Source organism: Cheilinus undulatus, linkage group 9 (assembly GCF_018320785.1).
Source record: "Cheilinus undulatus linkage group 9, ASM1832078v1, whole genome shotgun sequence".
NCBI classification, from domain to species: Eukaryota; Metazoa; Chordata; class Actinopteri; order Labriformes; family Labridae; genus Cheilinus; species Cheilinus undulatus.
In genome coordinates, this window is record NC_054873.1 from 22,461,294 (window position 1) to 22,476,388 (window position 15,095).

Genomic DNA, 15,095 nt, shown 5'->3' on the forward strand with positions numbered 1-15,095 from the left:
AAATAGTCAAAAATCATGTGGAAAGGTTTCAAAGAAGAGTGTAGGCTTTTATAACTGCAAAAGGGGGCCAGCCATATTAAAGAACACATATTCGACTATAGTGCCATTACAGTCTCTGTTGGTGTAATGGTCATCCAGCTGAATACTTTTGTCTGTACAGTGAAGAAACACAACAATGCAAGTTTGACTGTGTGAAGCCAACAGTGATTGTTTGTTGGATTAAGACCTGATAACACTTAAAAAAGGCTTTATTATTTTAAATAGGCTTTAGTAAGATTTCTAATGCTATAATTAAAGTCATTTCTTGTGATGTATGACAGCAAGAATTCTGTTTGGTTACACTAAGAACATGAATCGACATCACTTTTAATAAAATGATTTATTTATTAGTGATGAAAACAAATATTACATGTTATTCTTAATAGAATATGTTGCTATATTACAAAGTCTTGGGTGTACTAGTTTAGCCTACTAACGTCTTTGTTTTTTAAAGGCTTTAAGAAAAACGAATGAGTAGGGTTTGTCTGCTTTAAATTAATAAAATGTTGGTCTTATCCAATGCACACGCTATTTTTCTGCTATGTCCCATCAGTCCTTTAAAGTGCATGGCATCCAAAATGAGCTATACTGGCCTGCAGAGATAACCACAGCAAAATTAGTAGGCTAACACACATTACTGAGAGAAATAAGAGCAACCAAATGGCTATTTAGAGAAGCTATTGTTAACAACAAAAAAACTCAAATAACAACCTATAACTATTACAGGATACATACATTGCCATTGCACTTTGCCACAAATAATAAATATCATCAACGGTAGGCTATTATTTCAGTCAAACAAATGTCACTGTTTGCAAGATGGTTACATGAGGAGGTGGAGATACATATCTTAAAATATTACAAGTAATTACAATTTCTTTCAACATGATCCGTCAGAGAGTTCATGGAAGTTTGCTGCAGATCAGTCCTTTGTTTCTCCGTCATAGAGGTGTGACTCTATGTGAGATGTGTGAGGTGATTCAGGGAGGGAGCAGAGGAGACTTGAAGGAGCAAGAGCCGCTGCAGTGGCGAGGAGTCAACATCTTACAGGAGAAATGGTGTAAAGCGTCGTGAGCTTCTGAGAGGAAGGAGATAAAACATCAGTAATGTACAAGCATGAGAATTTAAACTGGCTTTATTAGAACCCAAAATACAAGTTATCAAAATGTGAAAAAATTGAAGCATCAGTTGATTAAAGTCAGCTTTGAAAATGTGCCAACTCAGGTTTGGATCGTCACTGTATTACTGGATGCAATGAGTGAAAAGTATGATGGATCAGAAAAAGAGTTTGCATATCATATCATCATTCTGGTAGCTATATGCCACTTACACTTGAACAAAGGTGTCAGGATACCTCCCAGTAAAATTAAAAACAGATACAAGGTGGACATTTTGGAGTGAACAAGCCAAATACACAATTATAACACTCTCTTATTGACCATCAGAGGGCTATCTGCCTTTTCTTCTCTTGTTAAATGCATTTTAGTAGTAACAACACAGCATCAAAATTAAAAAGTATGACCTAGACGTTTAAAAAAAAATAAGGAGATGGTTATTTGTTTAAATGCCAGAGAATTTAAATGAAAGGAAATCCTCTCTAACCTCATGCTTGGTCATAGATCCAAAAGCTTGAGAATTGTTGTGATGCGTATCCATTTTGTGGGGAGTGTATTCTTACATCCCTATACTTGACTATAAAACAAAAACTGTCTAAGCTTTTTCTGAAAAACAAAAATAGCTTGTCTGTGCCAGTTCAATTTTCTGTAGGAAGTCTCTGGATAACCAAGACATTAAGGTCTATCTTAGAGGTAAACTGAGCACTAAGTCAGTATTGGTGAAAACAGTTATTCAAACTAAGTTATATTAGCTTAAACTATTCCTATAAATAAACAAACAGACCGCATTTAAATGAAAAAGGCAGGTCTGATTAAAAGTGCTTTGTACAATGAGTGCAAGTTATTCATATGAATTTAACAGACTGCATCATTAAATTGTGTATCAAATAATAACCTAAAAATGATCAGACTAATCTAAACACATTGGTCATCAGTCATGTCAAATCTGCCACAGTGAACCTGTTTCCTTTGCTTTATTGCTCTCACCTCTGACGATATGAAGCTGCTGAACCATCTCCTCCCTGTAGGACAGCTCCCTCTTCATCTGATCCTGGAAATTATCTGCAGGAACAAAAAGAGGGAAGGGGTTTCATTTGACATCCTAAGCTCCTGAAAATCCCACTACAAACCAGGATAAACTGCACCAGTTGCAAAAAAAAGCGTTCTCATTTCAACATGTCTGACCTTTCCATAAATAGTGATACAAGCATAGAGTTTAACTGTAATATGTACAAACATGACACCTTCCATTAAAAGTTGTCTTTTTAAGAGACTGAAAACACTGTCAACACCTAAATGTATTGAAAAGTTCTGGTCCCATCTGTAAACCGCCACTAGAGGGCACTATTGCCACGAAAACAGCATTAAAAAACAAGCATTGCCTTCAAGTACAACCTCCACTAGACCCCAGCATAACATTTGGTTATTCTTTTCTGTGTAAAAATCTAAACTCATGTCTTAAAAAAATGAATCCAAACACATAACATAACATGTATAATTTATATTTAATAAAAGAATAATAAAAAATAACAATAACTTGATATCAGAAAAATTGTATACACCAAGTTAATAGCAGGTTTTATTAAATTTGAATCATAACATATCTAATGAGTTTTCTGTAGACATAATTCAAAATTCTTGATATTTCACCTCTATTATGACATATTTTTAAATGTATAAATCGCCATACTGACCTGAGTATTTAAATGGTAATAACTGCAGACAAGGATGAGACCTGGCACTTTTATAACCAACCTTGTCTGTAAATAAGAGTGTATCAAGTTAAAAAAAAATAGTGGAAGATATGTGAACAGGGTCATTTATTCTAGGGATAAACCAGATATGCTTGTCTTTGTTATTATCCCTACATATCAGAAAATTCATATTAATCAATGACCATTTGGAAACATTAAGTATTGAATCAGGCAGCTTTAAGTCAGGCTATGATAATAAAACAATAATAATAATTATAATAATAATAGAGAGAAAAAAAGGAGCTTTATGGTTCATAATAAATCGCAAGGCTGTCCTTTTTTGATCTTGATATAAAAAATGAATCACACAAAAATAAGAAAATAAAAAGACTGGTTTTGAATAACAGAACATGTGCAGTTAGAAATATAACCAACATTCTATAGTCAACCAATTTTATTGGAGGATTTTATTTATTTATTTATTTATTTATTTATTTATTTATTTTGGGGAGGTAAATTTCAATAAAAATTCTTGATCATGTATGCTTGTGATGTACTATTTTCTGATGAATAATTTAGAGAAATCGTTGAACCTCATCATGGTGTCACTTGTGTAGCCCTTTCTGGATATCTAAGGTTTTCAAGGTTCAATTAAAATCAATAAAGAAGGAAAAATCTTGTGTTTATTTTATAAATAGTACTGCTCAAATACAGAGCCCCTTTGAGCAGCACATTTAACATTTTAATAGAACACTACATATCATCAGCGGACCGATGAACTTTAGAGAAACAGATTTCCTCTTCAGTGATTATATTTCATGTACATGGACTCCTTCATAAATGTATTTGTTTTTTCTTTTGAGTTTTAATAATGATTTTATTCACATTCAGTATTTCTGTAGGCCTGCACAAATTGAGCTGCAAATTTGGCAATTCTATTTCCTCCAAAGAAAATATATCTTTTTAACAATGCATAATTATTTTGGGCATCGGGTAAGAAGTAAATATGACAGAAGAATAAAACTTAAATGTCTACAGTGTATAGAAGAGGGAGAAAATCCTGGTGCATTGTTGGAGCTTACCTTTAAGGTGCTGAAATTCACGTTCCAGCTTTTTCCTTAGCTCCACTTGTTCCAACAGCTGTTTCTGTAGTTCCTCTATAAAGCAGACACAGAGAGAAGAGTAGGTTTGAGGAGGACAGGAAGATGCTTTTGTAGCCACTTTCTTCTAGGACACCTTGCTATTTTTAATGACAGGGACAAGGACATGATGATCACCATCATTTACACTGACAATTCAGAGCAGGTCTTTATGGGCCTGGAGATAAAAATAAAGGAAATGATGAAATTAAAAAGAAAATGAACAAGAATAAATAAAGTGGGAAATTCACACACAAAGATCCTGAAGGCCAGAGCAGATGAGGGAGGAATTAAGCTTTGTTGCATTTATTAGAAAATAAATAAAAGTGTTGATATAGCTGGATGATATGAAATAATCATTATTATAAGAGGTTTAAGAGCTTAGTCTGAATAAGTTTAGCATCCTACCTTTTGCTAGACTTTCTATGGCTCTTTGTGCTGGCTGAGATCTAATTGGCGCGTCTTCGCCTATAAGTGGAAAATATGTGATATTACTCTTTTTGCGGAAGAAAAGTAGATCCATATCCCGCTAGCAGAGCTTATCATTATTATTTAGAAAACCATCCTGTCTGAACTCGGTGTAACTCACCGTCCTCCGGCTCACGCGGGCTCTCCTCGCTGCTTTGTTCGTTCAAAGATTTGGTTTCGATCTCCTCCACTGTGGAAGACGGCTCCTCTTTACTCGAGCTCTCATCTGCAGAAAAATACGTCAGTGTCATCGTTTGCTGCTCTATTATTATTATTATCTTTTTACCCACAAATATTCTTAAAAAATGAAAACAGGATAAAAATAAATCCAACCGTGTGTAGTGAGAGCAGCAGGGTGGTAATTTGCAGGTCTGAACTGATATGGACTGCTCCTTTGTTGCAGCTCAGCTCGCTCCGGTGTGAACACCTGAAGAAAAAAAACAACCACCTCTCTTAGCTAAGAATTCAAAGTTGTTTTTTTTTTAATCTAATTAGAATAAATATAACGGAATTAATTAGCATATTGAAAAAAATGTAAACATAGGTGTTTTCATTTCTTATTTAGGCCTGTTACATTTATTTGTCGTTTGCTGCTGCTGTTACACTGTTTTAACACACTAAAAGTCTGTTTTAACCCGCCATAATTAGCTGTTTAAAAATACAAACGAGTACAAAAAGAGGCCCTACGTTCACACAACTGTGTGAAATAAACCCGTTTGTATTATAACCATTGTTATGTCGGCCTGAAGTCACTTACTTCCGTGAAAGTCGCAGCTATGTGGCTCTCTGTCAGCTGCTTGCTGTGCAGCTCTCTGTCAGACTGGCCCACGTGCACGCTCAGTTTCTGGGGCTCCACTCCTCCGCTCTCGAGCAGCCCCGTCGACTCTGACCCTGTTGGGGAAACACTGTGAGTCTGGCCTGGAGGAGTCCGCGGACACACCGAGGAGGACAGAGGCCGGGTGTCCTCCTCCTGCTCCTCATCTGCTGTTTTATTCGTCTCCACGTCCACGTCCGGCTCCCCTTCGCTGTCCACGCACGGGGACATGGACCGGTAGCTCGAGCTCTCGCTCAAAAAGTCAGGTGATAAGTAGCCGGTGCGGGAGCCGATATAAGCGCTTCTGTTTCCGTACAGTTTGGCGATACAGTCGGCGTCTTTGATCACCGGCCTGAACGCTGACACGTAGCTGAGCTTCCGGGGCGCGAGGGCCATCATCCCCTCCAGTGGCCTCGCCTCGTCCCCGGACTTGTCATCTTCATTCCGGGTGGACTGAGTGCTGGAGCAGCGCTCGTTCTCCACTATGCTGTCCTTGGAGGAGTTGGTACTCCGGTCGCTGTGCTCAGATATGTCCATGTCAGTCTGTCTAGGGGGGCACAGCAGCTCTGGAGGGGGCTTGTGCTGGGTCTGGGGGTACGGAGGGATGGGCAGTGCGCCCGCAGCTGTGGGCCAGAACACGGGGAAGGAGTGATAGGCGCTGTCCTTCGTACCAGGCCACAGCACACCCGGCAGGCCCGCTTTGCTCTGATCTCCCATCATGCTCTCGTCTTTCTTCTGGCACAGACCGAACGCTGGGAAGCCGTAAGGATGAGGGAAAAGCGGCGGAGGGATCTTCTGCAGCATCCCGAAGCCTTTGCTTGGCACGGGGATGACCGGGTAGTTGCGCGCGCTCGGCATGCTTCCCCGGGTGTCCTCGCACGTGAGGATTTTCGCGGGTATCTCGGGTGAGTCTCTGCGACAGTTGGGTCCTTGGGGTTTTAACGGAGAGCTGGAACCTGACCCACTACCTGGCAGGGTCCTCTTCCGGCTGCCCCCATTGAACATGGCCTTGACATCCTCCCACGCGTGTAGAATATCAGTGGGGCTGTTTTTATCGGATAATTTCAGATGTCGCCTCCAAGAATTAAAGTTAGCCGCGTCTGGCTGCGTGTACTTGGACTCTGGAGTGCGGTGAGAATGAAAAATGAATTTATTAGGAGAAAAGTACATGTTGCAGTAGGAGCACTTGATGCACTTGGCCCTGGAGCTGTTGTACCTGGCTGGGATGAAGTTACCTCGACTCCCCCACGCGCACTCGTGGGAAACATCAAAGGCGAAATTTTCTGGGAGTTTCGGAGGCGAATGAGCTCCTAGAAATGACTTACAGAGTCTCTCGGCCTCGCGCTTTGTGATCATCCCGCAGCGCCTTGAGGAGATGGGCATGGCTCCGGCTCTCCGCAGGATCTCCAGCTGGACAGGGGTACACTGGACGCACGTGATGCCCAACGCCACGCGACGGTTGTGGATCTCGTTATAGCTGTAATTCTTCAACAGGGTGTTAGATATTTGTGCAAGGCAAAGTCTCTCCTGGCCGTCTATTACTAAAGACACGATGGGTATTCCGTACAGCACCGTCTCTCCCACCTGGTTGGGCTTCAGGTTCTTGGCGCTCGGGTAGGAAAGTTCCTGCTTGGAGCTGGGCGAGGAGCTGGAGTCTCGTGCAGCAGGTATGGAGTCCATCCTTAGAGGCCTGGAAGCAGTACGGTTGGCATTAATGTGTGAAAAATATAAGCATCGACTAAACTCTTGTATTTAAAGTCATATTCAAAAGTTCGATCTGTTTGTTTTAAGAAAGTTGCATGGACCTGATTTTATTTTATTTGCGACTAATCCTTCAAAATAAAAGCAGAGTTAATAAATTATGAAAGTAGGGCATGAAGGATTAATGCTTTCTTAAACAATCTGCATACATTAACAGGCCTATTTTTCTGTAGGATTGAATTCGAAATAAAATAATCTAATTGTAAAATGTTTTAGCGTAAATTATGCAGTGAAAAAAAAAAACGGGCTGTCAAAATTCAGAGTCCAAACTCACCTCTAATGTCCGCGCAGCTCCCCTCCGTCGTCAAAGTCAAAGCTGTGATCAGGTGAAAATGGGGGCCGATATAAGAAAGTCTGCTCTGTGTTGGAGGATGTAAAGATGTTTGCGTCAGGAGTAAGACGCACTTGTCCGTGCAGCCTCCTCTCTCGGTGCGCGCGGAGGGTTTGTGCAGCGCGTGCAGTGGCGGCAGCAGTACAGTCCACATGGCAGCAGAGTGTAGTACAGCCCCCTCCCTCTATACGACACCGGCAGCGATCAAGTGACGGCAAAACTTACGGCGAGGCACTCCCACTCACACAGGCAGCCTGCCTTAAACACGGATTCACGGCCACTGAGTACGGTCCAAACACACACACGACAAAGTTTCTCTACAAAAATGCCAAAATTATTAAAATAATAAAAATTTCATAAGGAATGTTGAATCAAGTCTTTAAAATGTCAGATTTTAAGAAGGAAACACATGAATATTTCATGACTCTACAGCCGCCCGTGTCCACCCTTTAATTAATTCTTTTTACCCTCCTATTAAAAATAACACCCAGTGTTATTATTGACAATACGCGTGGAGGAGGCTGCGGTGGGATTTGGCTAAAAAACAGCAGGGACCCATGCAGAGATGCATTGAAGTAAGTCAGGGCCTGCTGATGAATAGCGCGTGCAGGCCTTCAACACGTGCGCGGTTCCCACGGATTCATCGTTTACAAGCTCGAGCTCGCCTACACGCGTTTTGACAATAACCAGCTGCTCCAAAGGTCACTCTGTGAGATCTACGCTTGGTGTGTTTTTTTTTTTTTCCTTCAGGAGTGAAAAAAAAGAGGATCAAAAAGAGTAACAATGCGGGCAGCCACGCGCCATAAACAACGGCCCTTTACGTTTTAAAAGCTTTATCTTCTCATCTGGCTGCACGCGCGGCGCCGGCTGCTGATGTAATATTGATGGAGGTAACGGGACACGTTGCTGTTGGTCTTGTTGACCATTGGATGGACCTGTACTGCTAAAACGACTTATTGTGTCACAATTATTTTCTCAATTAAATTTAAGTGCAAATATACGTTGGCATCGTGGGGGGTCATTTCTAGCAATTTCGAAATCGACGTCAAAAATACTTTATAGTTAAACCGTCATGCCATTTTAAAATGAGAAATAAATACTATAGAAATGATTAGGCCTTGTGTTTTCCCCGTCAAATCTTATTTAAACGTCAAAACCAGAAACTACGTAAGCGTGACAAAAATAGTCAATTATTTATTTTTGCATTCTGATTAAAAAGTGGTTTAAACGTTGAGAACATGCGGGGAAAATGAACTGAAAATGCATTTTGTCTGAGAGTCCTGATCAGCAAATAGACGGTGGTCCATGATGAAGAGTCTAAAACATCAAAAGAGCCACCACAATCATGTATTCACGTTTCCCCTGCTTCCCTCTGCTTATATATCGACCTGTGAGAGGCTATGCACTGTCAGATCTTGATTGTCATCCACATAAACATCTTAATTAAACATATGGATTTGTTTAGATGTATTCAAAGCCAAAGTAGACAGTGTAAACAACACAAACACATAAAGATGATGCCCAAGAGCCTTTTAATCAACCCCAAAATAGTATTATATGCCTTATTTATTTTTTTACTTTTTACAGTCTCACTCTCTGCTGTTATGAGTGCCAACCATCAGGCAAAAAAGTAGCCAAAAAGTGAGGTCATCATCAGGCCTCCTCTACCTTTTTTGTGCAGAGAGAGGAGCTCATTTAAAAGTGTGTCTGCATTAATCACAGTGCTGCATCATAGTATGATAATCACCTGAACACTCTATTAAAATAAAAGTGCCAGCCCGGGGGAAATCTTACCTTACTCTTTAATTGTTTTGAGGCTTTGATAGGCTTTTTAATCTAAGATTAATTTATGCATTCTTAAATAACTCTACATATGATTAATAAGCTTGAAAATTAAAAGGAGACTGAAGCAATTATAACAAGTGGTTGGTCATCACCTCATTAGATGATATTAGAAGATGCAGTTCATGTGTGGGTGTGCTTGCATGTCTGTTTGCTTGATTGAGTTGATTGATCACAAAAATTAACAGTGGAAGTGTAGCATAACAGGATGCAGAAAGACATTGTGATAAAGATGATAGAAAAAAAATCTGCTGGCTAATTATTCTGATTTTTTATGGCATGCTTTATGCAAATGAATGAATCACAGTCATTGATTAGTAACTTTATAGGATGCAGAGCTTATTTTAACAGATTAAGTGTCAGCTTATACTGATCCTGATCATGATCAATGTAGATGATCCTGATGGGGTTCTAAGATGGACAAAAAACGACAAAAAAGGAAGATCAGCTGTTTGAGAGACTTGCTAAATGGTCGCTAATGTGTAAACAAGACATCACTCCTCTCCTGCTCTGATGTTTACTTGTCTCCTAAAAGCCCACCCCTGGGTCCTGACCCCCACATCCTCCACCACTAAACGGAACATTTCTTCTCACAGGAGGAGGTGGTGTGCCGTATATGTGTTTGTGTGTGAGGTGGGGGGAGTTGGGAGAGTTCATCACTGCATCAAATGAGGCTGAGCGCAGGGACCCTTTTGTCACAGACAGGGACTCATCTGCCAATGGTGAGCTGTGAGGTCCTAGGGGGAAGGCAGGAACAAAGGTGCTAAAAGGCTGTGTGACAATGAGGGTGCTCCGAGGAGAGCCTTCAAGTGTGGGACACAGGCTGCATGGGACAAGCTGTGCCAATCACTCCGCAATTACTTTTTTGTGCGATCCAGAGGCCTTGTGTGGGCATTCATGGAGAGACGCAAGGACACGAGCAGCCACTGCAAGGCCCATGTCTCTGTGCACTCTCTGCTTCTTCCTATAGAGAGCTGACCCCAAGCTCATGATGGGAGAAATGCATAAATCACCTGCTCTTCTAAGGATTTGACTGTGGAAGAAAAACCCTGGCAAATTTGGCCCCTTCTTGCTGTCAACCAAATAGCCATCAACAAAGATTAGGTTGATTCAATGTTACACTGAAGGGATAAAAGGCGGAATCAGTCCCATACACAAGTCTGATGTGTGGAGAAATGTAGTGTCGTATACTCCTTAGGTGCCATAAGACTGGGAAAATGTCATGCTTGTGAAATAATCTAAAATTTAAAGAAATATTTGCAGAAAAAAGGTACATTTTCAAAGTTTAAAACAGAAAATAAGCATTCAAAGTATAAATACATTCGTTCATATGAATGTGTTTGGTAATACAAGGGGGTATAGAGTATCTACATTAGTGTTTTAAGTCTTTATGATTTATAATGGCATTTCTTTGAATTTTGGCATTGAAACATATTAGTTGCATACATTTGAATCAGATAAATGGTGATTTAAGACATACAGTTAGAAACACTAAGCCTTTATAATGTGGCTGAAATCAAACATAAACCATGTGGATATCATCTCATATGAGATATAAAAAAATCTCACTACCTTATGTTGTCAATATTTTATGGTTATAATTGAACTTCAAGAAAATTATTGACAAAGATCTACACACAAGGTGCACTGTCAATACATTTTGCTCATTTCTGATTGCATCTTTTTTAAATTATAAGACAAAACAAATTTTATGAAAGATGAACAAATTTTGTACTGACACCATAACATCAAATTAAATATATGATGATATATTGGGTTTTTATTTAGCCATATTTAAAATAAATTTGCTCAAGCACTTAGGCCTTTATATTGACAACTGCTTTAGCTTAATTCTCATTGCAGCGCCTCGCTATGTTTACAGAGTATTTAGGGAGTTTAAGTTTAGTGTACTAATACTGTATGCTACAGTGTAATGAAGAAAAGATGCAGGAATTTGTCTTTATCCAACCCCGAGCAGTTTCATGGTGTAATGAGGAGTCAAGTGAGAATGGGAATTATCGTAATGATAACAAAGGTCTATGCACCATAGCTCGGGGCTGTATTGCAGGGCATTACCATAAAGATGTGATGTGTTTGTATTGCAAGCTTTTTTGTGAGGGAGCAGGCCAAAGAGATAATAACTATTAGTAGATGACAGTGCTTTGTGGGATTCCAGCTGTGGAGCCTAAATTTCCATACAGATAGAATGGCTCTGGGTGGATGATATGTGTGTGGGGGGTGTGGGGGAAGGGCTGGGTGACTCAGTGGACTCAACACACACACACATATCACAGTCTGCAAGTGGCAAATCTCAGTGTTGGACTTGGTGTTGGTGTCCCCTGTCAGACTTGGGGGTGAGGTGAGAGTCTCTGCAGGTCTCAGCGGAGGAACTGTCCAGAGTCCTGAAACAGCTCGCTGCTGCTTTGCTGACAGCTCTCAAAGTCAGGAAGTGCAAATAGCTAAGGCTGTGTTTGTGAGAAAACAGGACCAGATATTTCCATCAAGATCACATGTGTAAAATACTTGTCAACACCAGGGAGTGGAGGGAAATCATGCAGAATAAACAAATAAAAGCCCCTCTATAAAAAAAAACAGACTTTCAAGGTTACAAACTTTGGAACACAGGAGTGTCTAGTGCATGAAAGAGTAAAGATGGACTGTTAAGGGCATAGCATATATGCACGTAGCTGCTGCATGAAATATGATGCTACAGTTAGCAGATTATTCTAAAATCTGGAACACAACAGACTCTTGATAGTCCACTACCTGTGAGGTGTGGGTCATGTATCAGACCAGCAGAGCCAGTGCTGTCAGTGGAGAGCTATTCTACTGGACTTGTGAGGGCAGGGCCAGCTGTAGTACTGAAGAGAGGCGTATCCAGTGATGGACTGGACATCTGGAAATTGGGCAAATGCAAGAAAGGCCACCCAGCTATGGGCTGTTTAGACCATTTATGATGGCTCAACATCACACCAATCAAAGGAAAAGCAGGAATAACAAAATACATACACACATTATACAGAATGCTGATAATAAAATTTTTCATTGTAATTTTTTTTTTTTTTTTACTAAAGAGCATTTTAGATCCAGTGTGTTTGAATAAAAAATGTTCTCGTATCATACTCTGATCAAAAAAGATCAAAAATCTTAAAGGCAGGATCAAAATCTAAAGTTTACACAGCATCACCAAGCAAAAAGAGAATGATTTGGGGCAATAAATGACCAAAGGGAGGTGCGTAAACAGGTGAACTATCAGTAATATGCACTGTGCTTGAGAAGTACTTTCTCATATTTTGGTGACCTTCTGGAACAAGAGCATTGCTCCTTATTTCCATATGTGTTTTGATGAAATGGTATTGTCATAAACTAGTCATAAAAGGCAAAACTATTTGAGGAAAAATGACCATCCTACCTGTTTGTGCCTAATCATCATTATGACATGTTGTGGTTTCAAGTCATCTATATCTGCTGGTCTTGATAAATAGGGGTGATCTTTTAAAAATACCACGGTCTTATGATCCCAGTCCATCCCTGGAACTGGAGGTACTTTAATTTATACACAAAGGTTTATTACCTTATTATTACTACACCCACAGTTTTAAAGCTTCACATTCATATTTCCCAAAAACACCACTTTAACAACATAAAAAACATGCTCATAAGAAACTTCCTTAGCAACAGAAAAAGATGAAGCAATAAAAGACTTGTGGCCAGTAGATGGCAAACCTTTAAAAACATATTTCTGTTAAATTATGCAGTATTAGGGAATGTTATGCTTTTTTTTTTCAAAATAACTATTTGTTGATAACTAAAATACAAACAAGTTAGACTTCACCTGAGTCCCCTGTTAAGTCAGGGGTGTCCAAACTTTTTCGTCTGAGGGCCACATACAGAATATTATAAGGTTGATGGGGCCACTTGCTGTACCTCAACTTTAGATAAATAAAGTTAGCAAAACCAGTCTGATGTAGGTTGAGATATGTTAAGTGATTGAATATGTTTAATTAGCTAATTGATGACTGACAAGGCATTCAGCCAATCATTTTGAAGATTTTGAGAAGGCCAATTAGATTTTAGTGGGCCTGGTCAGCCCTGGCTACCACTGGCTCCGCCCTGGAATGCCATTGGTACTGCTAGGGCATTATTAAACAAAATACCGTCATTATTTTGGATGCCATTTATAGTGCTGTCTCAATTTCACACAAAAAAATAAAATAAAATGCATTGAATTCTTCTTGTCAAAATGTTTGTTTACAGAATTAGCATAGCAATACCTTGTGCTGAAACTAAGAAGTACAATACAATCAAGCAGAAGCTTTTATCCTAATGTGGGCAATATTTCATTTTATTTTTAGAATTTTGGTGGGCCAATCAAAAATGTACCGTGGACCACATTTGGCCCCTGGGCAATAGTTGGGACACCGATGCCTTAAGTGAAGGAAGGGTAGACAGTTTTGCTTTGTCCAAAGCTGTAACATCAAATACATGTAAATTAGCAACCGTCTCATTTTGGTTTTCTTTTGCTATTGATTGCTTCTTAGGTTTATCTTTTTGCTAACTGTTAGTCAGCGTTAACTATTGTTTAAAACATTTGATGGAGATTTGGATCCTGCAATGATCCCTGCATTACATCTTTAATGCTTTGAAGGCATGCCTCTTCTGTTAATATGGCATAATCATTTGCAGGAAGTGTTAACAGACAGGGGAGATGGTTCCACCAAAAAACAAGCCTCATAAGGTCTACTGTGCAAGTTTTTGCACTGTTGCTATTTAGTAGACTTAGCCCTGCTCAAGACAAATGTTATAGGTTGAAAGGTCTGCAGCCAAAAGCATTCTTTCCCCTTTCCTGTAGAATTAAAGCAGGTTTGGCCCAGATCTTTTGTCAGATTATTTTGGTTTGGTGAAATCAGTTTGCTCTCCTTTGGACTGTGCTAACTAGTTTTAACAATGGGCCAAGCTAAGCTAACATTCTCTTGACAAATGAAGAGGATAAGATATGATATGATAAAATATGATTTGCGATGCAATACGATGCAGTATGGTACAACACGGTGGGATATTATACAATGCGATGCGATGTGATACGATACGATACAATACGATATGATACAATATAATATGATATGGTACGATACGATACAATTTACAATATGGTACAATACGATACGATACTACACGGTACGATACTAGAAGATACAATACGATATGGTACTATACAATACGATATGGTACGGTATGGTACGTATGATACTAGAAGATACCATACGATATGGTACGATATGGTACGATACAATAAGGTACAGTGCGATACTAGAAGATACCATACGATATGGTACGATATGGAACTATACAATACGATACGGTACGGTATGGTATGGTATGATACTAGAAGATACCATACGATATGGTACGATATGGTACGATACAATAAGGTACAGTGCGATACTAGAAGATACAATACAATACGATACGATACGATACGATACTAGGAGATACTAGAAGATACAATACAATATGGTACGAAATGGTACAATACAATATGATACGACACAGCACGGTATGGTACGATACTAGAAGATTCAATGTAATATGATATGGTACAATGCAATACAATACAATGCAGTATGACGGTGCGATACAATGAGATGCAATATATATGGTATGATATGATACACTTTATTGTGCCCTTAGGGAAATTTTCTTGGATCTGAAGTGCTGCACACACTAAGCTGCTATAAAACAAAACATAAGGAATGAACAGAACAATAGCAAAAATAATCTACAAGTACAGAGTTATACTTACCAGAATAGATCCAACTACACAATGCACACCCATTGCACCCATTTCAGATATTGCACATACCCATATTGCACAGATTCTCATAGAAAAAG

General features: G+C 39.4%; 1 protein-coding gene across 1 annotated transcript; it reads right to left on the minus strand.

The window, feature by feature from the left end:
- Positions 1-1,019: 1,019 nt before the first annotated feature.
- Positions 1,020-7,442, minus strand: skor1b (SKI family transcriptional corepressor 1b). The gene is made up of 8 exons (XM_041796393.1): positions 7,305-7,442; positions 5,213-6,959; positions 4,789-4,882; positions 4,577-4,681; positions 4,396-4,455; positions 3,931-4,005; positions 2,142-2,216; positions 1,020-1,117 (listed from the first exon to the last, which is right to left on the minus strand). The coding sequence occupies exons 2-8, from the start codon at positions 6,947-6,949 to the stop codon at positions 1,020-1,022; spliced, it is 2,244 nt and encodes a 747-aa protein (XP_041652327.1). The 5' UTR covers positions 6,950-6,959; positions 7,305-7,442.
- Between the last annotated feature and the right edge of the window lie 7,653 nt (positions 7,443-15,095).